At 43.7% G+C, this 12,797-nt stretch overlaps 1 protein-coding gene across 4 annotated transcripts in view; it reads right to left on the bottom strand.

Moving 5' to 3' along the window:
* Positions 1-868: 868 nt before the first annotated feature.
* Positions 869-12,797, bottom strand: part of uggt2 (UDP-glucose glycoprotein glucosyltransferase 2) — a 45,102-nt gene continuing 33,173 nt past the window's right edge. Inside the window, exons 32-41 of one of the 4 annotated variants that reach the window (XM_036974548.1) lie at positions 10,746-10,828; positions 10,513-10,596; positions 8,259-8,363; positions 8,015-8,099; positions 7,231-7,413; positions 6,919-7,079; positions 3,893-4,007; positions 3,600-3,716; positions 2,433-2,616; positions 869-2,085 (exon numbers count right to left, since the gene is read on the bottom strand). In XM_036974548.1, the coding sequence (XP_036830443.1) occupies positions 2,063-2,085; positions 2,433-2,616; positions 3,600-3,716; positions 3,893-4,007; positions 6,919-7,079; positions 7,231-7,413; positions 8,015-8,099; positions 8,259-8,363; positions 10,513-10,596; positions 10,746-10,828 (1,140 nt within the window). In that variant the 3' untranslated portion in view covers positions 869-2,062. Of the gene's footprint in view, positions 2,086-2,432; positions 2,617-3,599; positions 3,717-3,892; positions 4,008-6,918; positions 7,080-7,230; positions 7,414-8,014; positions 8,100-8,258; positions 8,364-10,388; positions 10,413-10,512; positions 10,597-10,745; positions 10,829-12,797 lie in introns of all 4 variants that reach the window. The other 3 variants (XM_036974549.1, XM_036974550.1, XM_036974551.1) reach the window with 3 other exon arrangements.

The raw sequence follows: 12,797 nt of genomic DNA, 5'->3' as shown, positions 1-12,797 counted from the left end.
AGACAGGTGTGCCTTTCCAAATCATGTCCAATCAATTGAATTCACCACAGGTGGACTTCAAGCTGTAGAAACATCTCAAGGATGATGCACCGGAGCTCAATTTTTAGTCTCATAGCAAAGGGTCTGAATACTTATGTAAATATGAACTGCTCAATATACAAGTGCTGACTGTAAAGGGTACAACGTGCTTTTAAATCTCTCCTGTCTCCCGAAGTGTGCACTTCTAGAATTCTCCCACGCTGCGGCAAAAATGGATATGCCTAGGCCACCCACTGGAGGACAAGGAAGAGAAGAAAAAAGAAACCAAAGATGGTGCTATATAATATACTGACTCAAAGGCAGGGAACATATCGACGACAGTGTTACTGTTATAAATTACAAGGGTTATGGCTGAGTCATGAATAGGCTACGTTGCAAAATAGTCTGCCGAGACATGAGTCGCTGCCTGAGCATTAGCAAACAGCGTCATCACGGCATGTATCAACTCCTAGATATTGGTCTCGAGCTGCAAAATACTCAACATGTTTCCATTGCGGGCCGTAAAGAACACATTTTAATAGTGAATGTCCGACTAGCAACTTAGGCCTACGAGACTTTATGTAAGGGAAATGGCACGATCCAGTTACACTTGATGTTGGGGCTCATCACACAGTGACCTCAATAACCTAATATTCTGTTTGTGGAGTGCAGAGACTGCAAGTGAATTAGAATGGGTCGTGATAACCAGTTTGAAAATATCAGAATAATACACTTTCTCTCAGACAAGTAATATTAGAATTCATATTCATAAGCATGTTCTGTACCTCTGCCAGGGCACACATCACACCTCCATCAATCACACTGACACAATGGCAGTTCATATACATAATGAGGTTTTGGTAGCAAAGAGATTTTATTCATCACACCTGAAATTGACAAAGACAAACACCTTGATTTGACACACTGAGGTGAAAGCTGAACTTTAAGAGCAAGCTATTGGCTGTTAAGACAGTGACAGGTGTAAAAGGAGTTTTGATAATGCATCAACACCACCTATTTCATTCCTGAGAAGATTTGCTGTACATTAAGGTATTGAAAAATGCAGTCTAAAATATACATACTTTAACCAACAAACACAAGGTATGTAAACAATGATAACTTAATCGTTTGAGATTGTACCTTACTGTGACGTACGTATATTCGCAAATGGATAGTGAAATGCTGAGATTATGTCCTCCCAGTGATTACAGGAAAAGGTGATCCCTATCTGGCAACAAAGCATTTGCAGTATTGCATCACTTGGCAGAGATTTGAAATGGTTGGTGAAGCAATCAGTCAGACAGACCGAATTGTGGGACTCTCAGACCACAGTGTGTGTAGTGTTGATTACATCCCCTATACAGCAGAGCACATTAATGTACAGATATGAGCCACGTGAGCCTCCATTGCAATGGTTTGCAAGAAATCAATTATCAAAATGTAACATTGTCTCCAAGCGCTGATGGGCATTTAAGTCAATGGCAATATCACACCAATCAATAACAGACAAACTAAAAAGGCCCATTAGCAGCCTACATTGCCAGGCAATTTAGATGTGGCTTGGTGCTCGAAAATGCTAAGAATGTTGTCATATAAAAATTCAAAAGTCAGCTGATCGATCTTAACAGAGCACAGAGAACACAAAGTCAGCTTATGAATGAGCCGTATTCATTTGATTCTTTGCATACAGTCTCAGTGCAATCATTTCAAATGCCTTTTACAGACTGCAAATGGCTTTCACCAACAGTGACCTCTTAACCCTTTATACTTCTTTACATAAGAGAAGACCATGAAGCAAACTACTGTCCATAAAGTTTATATTAGACCACAAGAAAGGGTTACGTCAAATGATTTCCTTCATAGGACTCCTTCGTTTAAAAAAAAAAATAATAATTCTCGTGTCTCTGTCTTTTCAAAGGGAGGGCGTAATACTTCTTGGCTAAGTACGTTTGTGGGAAATGTACATCGTCTTTGTAGTCTTCAAGCTTCATCGGAGAATTAGGTGCAAATATGCCCCTCTCCTCTTCAGCAGTGTGGGCAGGTGCTAGAGTTCATCACGCTCGCTGCCTGGAAGTTAGACGGTGAGAAATGACTGCTGTTATCGGGTACAGTTTAGACCTGTTAGGACATTGGGTTGTATTTGATGTAACTGTAAATAAGTAGAGAAAACTACATCAAAAAATCTAAAAGAAAGGGACAAAAATAAATGGATACACACATCCCACTGGGCACACACTGGTTGAATCAACATTGTTTCCATGTCATTTCAATGAAGTTACGTTGAACCAACGTGGAATAGGATGTCGAATTGGCATCTGTGCCCATTGGGATATAGATTGATATGTTCAGAGACTTCTCTCCTGTATGGGAGCAGCTATAACGGGACTAGAAACTGAGTGACTCTGTATACTAACCCGTCTTCTCTGTAGAGGAGGAGGGTGCAGGCATCGGGCTCTGCGTCTGCGTCGCTCGGTCATTGTCTTTCTGCTCCTGGACGTCTCTCAGTAACTGTTTTATCTTGTTGTCGTACTCCACCCACTCGGGCACAATCCTCACGGCCGCCGACAGCTTGGGCTCCTTGGTCTTGGGGTTATTACACTGCAGATAACGCAGACACACACATCAGTCATGACTTCTTCCACCAGAACAATGGACCCCCCCCCCCCCCCCCCCCGGTGTCTGCAGCTACCATTTAAAGCTGATCCGATTTCCTTCTCCATTAAAGAGACATTAGTCTTTCTCATGTATCGGTGGTGCCCAGTGGTGTCTCAGGGTCAGAAAATAGTATGCTTCACTTTCCAGTCATTGTGAGCCTGTCAGATATTCCCACAGCCAATTCTTCACTCTGTACTCATAATTAGTTTAGGAGATGGGGGAAATAACACCAATTTCCCATATTTTCTACTGTCATCACAAAAACTTAGAGCCGATAAATGCCAAACACATTAGCATTACTGGATGGATGATAGAAGTTATGGAGCCTAAGAGGATATGCAATAAAACTGAGTCAAAATCATGGACTTTACATAAGAGTCACACTCGATAATGCATACTAAAGATATTGGCACTTAGTGTGAACTGCTCTTCCTCAATAAAAATGACTATGGGAGGCTGTTAGCACTTCTACATTTTACAAGATCTTGCGGAATAGACTAAGAAAATGATGGCCTCATCTTTGGGCAAGTGGACTCACAGCTATAGTCCCAATGCGGAAGTTGCTACGACAGTCAGGTTGTAACTGATAAAGCCACACTAGGACGGTCAACTGCTACTGTAGAAAAATGTACTTTACTCTATATAATCCCATAACTAAACTAAAATAATAATATCTTTTTTGCAGCTCACAGCAGTGGAATTGAATGTGTAAATGACACTTCTATTCTTGACTATGTTAGCTGGTAAATATCAGCTAGGATTATTCTTGCTTCCTGCAGGGGTAGAGGATGGAGACTTCTATATCTTTGCTGCTATTCAGGGGGGGGGGGGGGGGATAGACATTTCCATCAGTAAGAGTATGTCTGGCATAGTAATGAGATTCCCTTCCTCAGTCAGTCAGTCAGATAGATAGAAAATAGACCCACCAGGTCAATGGTCTTGGCGGTGGTCTTGGATGCGTTGTCACACCAAGTCTCACACCAAAGCCACTCCTGGGGCAGGGACTTGATGGCCACCTGGTGGATCATGTTGTTGGGCAGGTCCTATCAGAATGAAAACCAACATTTACTCTACATTTCAATGAATAGTAATTAGACATTTACTGACGGAATTGTCAAAAGGTAAGCGGAAACAAGATCCTCTGCTACGGGGATGTCATTGTAACTCAGTAGTTGTCCTGCAATTGAGACAGAGAGAAGTATGTGATGTCCCCTCTCACCTGGTCCAGGTTGGACAGACTGTTGGGGTCCTGGCTCAGGGCTTGGTACTGGCCACGCAGTCGGTCTCCTGCTGCTATCTTGCGGAACTTCTTCAGATCTACCACATACAGAGCACTGGACAGAGAGAGAGAGAGGAGACTTTTATGAAACAGTCAAAATGCTTTGAAATGGATGACCCACCAAGAGGGAACATACTGCTATCATAAACCAAAGCTAAATGTCCCAGTCATCCACATTTATAAGTGTATCTAGTGTAGCATGTTAACATACACAAAGGTGCCACGTACAGTGGCAAGAAAAAGTATGTGAACCCTTTGGAATTACTTGGGTTTTCTGCATAAATTGGTCATCAAATTCGATCGGATCTTCATCTAAGACACAACAATAGACAAACATAGAAAACTAATAACACACAAATGATTGTATTTTTCTTGTCTATATTGAATACATCATTTAAACATTCACAGTCTAGGTTGGAAAAAGTATGAGGCTAATGACTTCAATACAAGCTAATTGGAGTCAGGAGTCAGCTAACCTGGATTCCAATCAATGAGATGAGATTGGTGATGCTGGTTAGAGCTTCCTTTCCCCATAAAAAAACACTCACAAAAAGCATTACCTGATGAGAACCATGCCTCGAACAAAAGAGATCTCAGAAGACCTAAAATCAATAATTGTTGACTTGCATAAAGCTGGAAAGGGTTACAAAAGTATCTCTAAAAGCCTTGATGTTCATCAGTCCACAGTAAGACAAATTGTCTATAAATGGAGAAAGTTCAGCACTGTTGCTACTCTTCCTATGAGTGGCAGCGCAGAATGCTCAATGAGGTTAAGAAGAATCCTAGAGTGTCAGCTAAAGACTTACAGAAATCTCTGGGACATGCTAACATCTCTGTTGACGAGTCTACGATACGTAAAACACTAAACAAGACTGTTGTTCGTGGGACGACACCACGGAAGAAGCCACTGCTGCCCAAAAAAGCACATTGCTGCAAGTCTGGAGTTTGCAGAAGTGCACCTGGATGTTCCACAGTGCAAGTGACAAAATATTCTGTGGACAGATGACAGTAAAGTTGAGTCGTTGGGAAGGAACACACAACACGATGTGTGGAGAATTAAAAGGCACAGCACACCAACATCAAAACCTCATCCCAACTGTTAAGAATGGTGGAGGGAGCATCATGGTTTGGGGCTGCTTTGCTGCCTCAGGGCCTGGACAGCTTGCTATCAGACGGAAAAATGAATTCCCAAGTTTATCAAGACATTAAGCAGGAGAATGTAAGTCTATCTGTCCGCCAATTGAAGCTCAACAGAAGTTGGGTGATGCAACAGGACAACGACTCAAAACACAGAAGTAGATCAACAACAGAAGAATGGCTTCAACAGAAAAAAATATGCCTTCTGGAGTGGCCCAGTCAGTCCTGACCTCAACCCGATTGAGATGCTGTGGCATGACCTCAACCCGATTGAGATGCTGTGGCATGACCTCAAGAGAGCAGTTCACACCAGACATCTCAAGAATATAGCTGAAATGAAACAGTTTTGTAAAGAGGAATGGTCCAAAATTCCTCCTGACCGTTGTGCAGGTCTGATCCGCAACTACAGAAAACATTTGGTTGAGGTTATTGCTGCCAAAGGAGGGTCAACCCATTATTAAATCCAAGGGCTCACATACTTTTTCCACCATGTACTGTGAATGTTTACACGGTGTGTTCAATAAAGACATGAAAACGTTTAATTGTTTGTGTGTTATTATTTTAAGCACACTGTGTTTGTCTACTGTTGTGACCTAGATGAAGATCAAATGTTATGATCAATTTATGCAGAAATCCAGGTATTTCCAAAGGGTTCACAAACTTTTTCTTGCCACTGTCTTTAAAGTGCCATGACTCCCATCACAGATCATGACAGTCTAAATTAAATCGGACTCATACAGGATAATTTACTGGCATTTCAGCAAGCTGTGTGGTTTGATTCATGTCACACCCTGTCCACCCTGCTTGGCTGCGGTTGGCCCCATGCAGCTGTGCAGCCCGCTGGAATCCAATACAAATGTTCCTGATTTGCTGGCGGCCTTTGTTCCAGCTAGCTAGCCTCCCAGGCAGTGGACTCCTGCTCTGACCCTGGCCCAGTGGATAGAGCATCTTGCTGGGGAGCTTAATCTGTTCAGCTGGCTGGCTGAATTAAGCCACTTCAAAATGGGCCACCAGCACCCCCACACTCCCAACAAGGAACCAGTGCACTAGTCCCTTTACCACGCCTAGTTATTCATGTATAGCAATGCGGATACAGGGCCGTAAACATTGAAGCTGAAGTAAAGCTATTTCCTCACTTCTAGAAGTAACAGTCTCTTCAATGTGGTGTTCCACATACATATTGTATGGCTTTCATGGTTTAGTCTCACAGAGTGCAAGGAATAACACAACATGTTAATGAAGACCAACCCCAAGCAGCGAACACAGGTGCGATACTGTAGTTGTGATACAAATATTCCCGTCTGCGCGAGAGAGAAAGGGAATGTTTTATCAGAGGAGGTAATTTATCGATGCAGAGAGGGTCGCATCCTGCTGCATCTTCCTCACCCACTGTTCCCTCTGAGAACCATGTTATGCCTCGTTGTGAAGGACAGGAAATAAATCGATGAGCGTTTCTGTATGAACCGCCAACAGCTGACTCAAAGGAGTCACTGTCAAATAGTGAACGTTAATGTTTTCAAATGTATGCATTTATTCTGCTGAATACATTGAGAGGGAACACATTTTTCTTCAATTGTATTTTCCTTCATATCTTCTGTGAATAACTTAAATGAAATATCAATGCAATGACAGCAGATCGGCCTTAGCAAGGGAAAAAAAACAGGAGGATACCATAACTGTCAAGCTTGTATGAATTAGCAAAGAATATGTGTTTACTACGCAATAGTAACATTGTAAATATGCACTTCCAGTGGCTGGTGGACATTAATGGCATACACAGCGCTACAAATCAAAACGTCAAACTGTGTAGGTATTGTAGCGGGGTTTACCTAATGTGGTATCTCCTGTTCCCCAGATGTGAGGCCCAGTAGCCAGTCTTCCAGAAGCGGTAGCCCTCCATCTCCTTCCGACTGTCACAGAAGGGAGTGTACCCATAGGGGGCGCCCTCCAGGTTCAAATCCCTCAGCTCCTTCAGATCGGCCCTAACTATCTGCGAGGACCAGGAACAACGGTAAATCAGCACCACAGACAGCACTAAAACCGTACGGTTGCCTTGCACAAATCCTGCAGGTCCACTTCTAGATGATTTACTATTTTTATTATGGATATGCATTTGGTTTTGTAAGAGCGGTATCAGTTACCTGGTCAGCATCCACAAAGATGATTTTGTCCACAGCCAGGGGGAAGAGGACATCCAGGAAGAGGATCTTGTAACCCCAGATGATCCTCTGTTTCTCAGTCTGCTGGTGGAGCCAGCGGGGCCATTTGTACTGGACCAGCTCATACTGGAAACCATAGGCCTCAGCCATGTAAGGTATGGACTCCTAAAGACATATAAAACCTCATATAATGAGAGGGAAAATAGATCGCGCCCGGGCAGAAAACGATGATTTTTTCTCTCTTTAGGTTTATGAGAAAATGTACAATATGACGTGACATTTGGTCTTAGGAAATAATTATTGTGAGAAACTGACTAAAATACATAAAAAACAGCTGCAATATTTTGAACACTTGATCAGTGTAAATATATAGACACTGAGCACTTGGTAATGCACATTTCACAGTTCAAGCAGAACGCCCTTGAGGCATAAAATAGTCGCATAAAAACATTTCAGAAATAGTGAAACATTCCAAATGCAGAACATTTTCATGATACTCGCCCTTTCCTGTGGCTCGTTTGACTATTTTAGATACATATGATGTAGCTTAGTAGGTGTTCATGTATATGGACTCATCCCTATAGTGGGAAGAACAGATAGATACAAAGAGCACAATCACAAAGGAGAAGGCCTCCCGCAGTTCCTTTCATCCCTCAACACAAACAAATCTATTTCTCCCAGGGGTCGCGCTGCAGCGAGCAGAAAGTTATCACGACAATGCAGGAAGGCAGAAAGTTTGTGTGGAGTCAAGCCGTGAGGCGGTTACCTTGAAGGACGGAGAGAGGTAATTCTTGAGGAACCAAAACTTCACAGGGGTTTTGGTGTGCTGGAGGACGGACAGCATCATTATTCTGGAACAGGAGGAGAGAGAGGGAGAGAAAGAAAGAGAACGAGAGGGAGGGAGGGAGAGAGAGAGTAAGTCTCAGAGGATGAGGGCTAAGAAAAGGCAAGAAGCGCGTGGGGCCTCCAGACCAGCAGTGTATGTCTCTCTGTGTGTGTGGGCGTCTCACCTCAGGAAGCGCTCGTATAGATGGCCCGAGGCCACAGAGAAGATGTTGAGCACATCTTCCCTGTTCTTCTCTCCGTCCTCTGAACTGGACCCACCACCTGCGATGCTACAAAGGACCATAGGCGTTACATAAGCTGGATTGAAGTAGACTGCTCAGTAACCTCCTCAGACAAACACTACTACCTCAGTCTTTTTTTATTACCTTTATTTAACTAGGCAAGTCAGTTAAGAACCAATTCTTATTTTCAATGACGGCCTGGGAACAGTGGGGTTAACTGCCTTGTTCAGGGGCAGAACGACAGATTTATACCTTTTCAGCTCGGCGATTCGATCTTGCAACCTTTCGGTTACTAGTCCAACGCTCTAACCACAAGGCTACCTGCCGCCCCGTCTAGCCAGCATGACTTAACTACAGCCTGAAGGAACCATAATACACCACATCAGTACCAGGGATGATTCTCCAACCATAAATCCCTTATATTTACACTTGAGTAGTGTTTACTTGTGCGACAGAGTGTCAGGATCTTTTGTCATCCCTCTGGTAGACCTAGATCAGTTGTTACTGTCTGTCTACAGCAGAAAGTGCCACTGCTCTCCTGCTGGCTCTCCTCCAGAATAATCAACTGATTACAGCAGAGACACAATAAAAAGGCAGCTGTAATTTTTATGGGGCCCCTTCTGTTTTCCTCCACAAATATCAAATAAAGAACAGATAATGAAATAGACTCTCGCAACACCTCCAGAGCACGAGCTCCTCTCTATCCCCACACGGCTGCTAATGGCAGATGTTTTTGGACTCAGTCATGAGATTGGTGAACCCTCTGGGATAGTCAGGTGTATTGACTGAATGGATATATTGTGGACATGGCATGTGAACAGAGTATTTGAGACGCGTTCAAGCCCCAGAAGCTGGGCAGGAAATGCTGTATCCAGGTTCTAATCATTTTCCAATCCAAATCTAGCCTACACTGATCTGATAGTGTATAGTATAAAAACAGTAGTATAAACAAAATGAAATCATTAACGTGTGTAAGCACTGTAAAAACAAACTGTTAAAAAACAGTAAAAAAAAGATGCCTTGAACTAAGATTAAAGGTAGGAATACAGGCAAGTGTTTATCAAACCAGGCACTGTCCAAACTCATAAGATCATGCAGGGCACATTTGGAGGAAACCAATCAGGGCTTGTGCTTGGGGCAGTGATGTCTGCAGTCAAACTGTGTGTCCTTCTCTGTAACAGACTGCTGATGAGGGGAGTCTCTCCTCCCACACTCAATCAGCAGTGCAAAGAAAGGCCCAGAGGCTCCAGCGCACAGAATTGAAGAGGGAAAGAAAGTCTCTCTGCCCTCACACACAATACTGTAGCAACCCTCCCTCCCTCCATGTCATACAAGGCTAAAGCCTGCCTCTCTTCCATCTCTCTATGTCTCATACAAGAGCCAGCCTCATAGTGTTACTGTAAGCCCCACCAATGCACTGCTGCTTGCCCTGGTGAGCTGGCTGCTGGGCCATCACCGCTGTGGTCCGGAGGATGCCTTGTGCCTGGCCTGGCTAAGCCTGTCATTATGGAGGGGGCGAGGGCTGAGGGGCGAGAGGCGGCCTCCATTGTGAGGGCCAGATAATGCCATCTGCAGTGCTCCACTCCAGCGGGACCCCAGATAAGCAGCTTTAGGTTTTCAGCTTTTCAGGTGAGGGCCGGTTTGGCCGACATGCACCAGATAATCCAGACCTCTGGAAGGACCCAACCCTCAGAGTACTCTCCGGCCGTCCACAGCCCGAGTACAATTACAGAGGAACTCCAGAGCTGGATTGTAAAACTCTCCACATTTCAGTTCCTACTACAGCCACAACAACGTCAGTTTACTGTGTGGGCAGCATTTCTCTACGTCAAAGCATATTATTTTCATTAAAACATATCATGTTCAATAAAATAAGGGTTTATACCAGTGACTTGAAGTTCAATGTGACAGTAAGAAAATAACCAATGTCCCAAAAAATATATACAAAAATAAAGCATAAATATCATTAGGAACTGAGCCTGGGAAGCAACCAATATTTATTTACAAGACACTTCTATGTTAATCAATATGGTAAACAGACAGGTTAAGTAGTTGCAGCAATACACGTCCTACCTTTTCTCAAAAGTGCTCCACACACTTCACACAGCAAGCATTAGGTGAGGAGACAGATCACACAGTTAGGGTGTGTCAATGGAAACACAACATGCTACACACACACACACACATACACACATACCTAGGTCTACAGTAGCACATTTTTTTGGCAATAGATTTTACAGAGTAATATCTCAGCCTGGCTCCGAGGGCACCATCTCTCCTGCTGAAACCGCAGCATTATTAGTGTCCATAGATAGTGGATCAACTCGCCCACAAATCAATGCTCTTACCACCCTTCTATTGATGTAACTTGATCGAATGAAGTGTATGTAACATATAGCTACTGCATGTGAGAATGCGCCACACTCTTACCTAGCGATGGAGTCCCATATTCCCTTGTTCTCTGTGGCTTCACTTAGGAGGTCCTCGCTGATTCTGTCAGACTTTTTCTGAACCTACAGTGGGGAATTAGACAGAGGCACGCTGTTTATTTTTTAAATTTCTCTCTGAAGCTGGGAAGTACACTTGAATCCATGCAATATCCTTAGATTAGGAGATGACACATTACACTAAGAAAAATGGGTGAATATCTCCAAACTACACTGTCTTGGAGTGTGTGCCTGTGTTAGAGCTACACTACCTGAACAAAAGTACGTGGACAGCTGCTCGTCGTACATCTCATTCCAAAATCATGGGCATTATTATGGAGTTGGTCCCCGCTTTGCTGCTATAACAGCCTCTGGGAAGGCTTTCCACTAGATGTTGGAACATTGCTGCGGGGGACTTGCATCCATTCATCCACAAGAGCATTAGTGAGGTCGTGCACTGATGTTGGGCGATTAGGCCTGGCTCGCAGTCGCCGTACCAATTCATCCCATAGGTGTTGATGGGGTTGAGGTCAGGGCTCTGTGCAGGCCATTCAAGTTCTTCCACACCGATCTCGACACACTATTTCTGTATGGACCTCGCTTTGTGCACAGGGGCATCGTCATGCTGAAACAGGAATGGGCCTTACCTAAACTTTTGCCACAAAGTTGGAAGCACAGAATCGTCTAGGTCATTGTATGCTGTAGTGTTAAGATTTCCCTTCACTAGCCCCAGAACATTATTCCTCCTCCACCAAACTTTACAGTTGGCACTATGCATTGGGGCAGGTAGCGTATTCCTGGCATTCACCAAATCCAAATTAGTCCGTTAGACTGCCAGGTGGTGAAGTGTGATTCATCACTCCAAAGAACGTGTTTCCACTGCTCCAGAGTCCATTGTGCGTGGTGATCCAAGGCTTGTGTGCGGCTGCTTGGCCATGGAAAATAATTTCATGAAGCTCCCGACAAACAGTTATTGTGCTGACGTTGCTTCCAGAGGCAGTTTGGAACTCGGTAGTGACTGTTGCAATCGAGGACCGACGATTTTTACGAGCTACGCGTTTCAGCACTCGCCAACCCCGTTCTGTGATCTTGTGTGGCCTACCACTTCGCGGCTGAGCCGTTGTTGCTCCTAGACATTTCCATTTCACAAAAACAGCACTTGCAGTTGACCGGGGCAGCTCTAGCAGGGCAGACATTTTACAAACTGACTTGTTGGAAAGGTGGCATTTCTATGACGGTGCCACGTTGAAAGTCATCAGTAAGGCCATTCTACTGGCAATGTTTGTCTTTGGAGATTGCATGGCTGTGTGCTTGAATTTATACACCTGTCAACAATAGGTGTGGCTAAAATAGCCGAATCCTCTAATTTGAAGGGGTGTCCACATACAGTGCCTTGCGAAAGTATTCGGCCCCCTTGAACTTTGCGACCTTTTGCCACATTTTAGGCTTCAAACATAAAGATATAAAACTGTATTTTTTGTGAAGAATCAACAACAAGTGGGACACAATCATGAAGTGGAACGACATTTATTGGATATTTCAAACTTTTTTAACAAATCAAAAACTGAAAAATTGGGCGTGCAAAATTATTCAGCCCCCTTAAGTTAATACTTTGTAGCGCCACCTTTTGCTGCGATTACAGCTGTAAGTCGCTTGGGGTATGTCTCTATCAGTTTTGCACATCGAAAGACTGACATTTTTTCCCATTCCTCCTTGCAATACAGCTCGAGCTCAGTGAGGTTGGATGGAGAGCATTTGTGAACAGCAGTTTTCAGTTCTTTCCACAGATTCTCGATTGGATTCAGGTCTGGACTTTAACTTGGCCATTCTAACACCTGGATATGTTTATTTTTGAACCATTCCATTGTAGATTTTGCTTTATGTTTTGGATCATTGTCTTGTTGGAAGACAAATCTCCGTCCCTGTCTCAGGTCTTTTGCAGACTCCATCAGGTTTTCTTCCAGAATGGTCCTGTATTTGGCTCCATCCATCTTCCCATCAATTTAACCATCTTCCCTGTCACTGCTGAAGAAAAGCAGGCCCAAACCATGATGCT

This window comes from Oncorhynchus mykiss, chromosome 3 (assembly GCF_013265735.2).
Source record: "Oncorhynchus mykiss isolate Arlee chromosome 3, USDA_OmykA_1.1, whole genome shotgun sequence".
NCBI classification, from domain to species: Eukaryota; Metazoa; Chordata; class Actinopteri; order Salmoniformes; family Salmonidae; genus Oncorhynchus; species Oncorhynchus mykiss.
The sequence above is the reverse complement of the archived record's forward strand: the minus strand, read 5'-3'. Positions and strand labels throughout refer to the sequence as shown.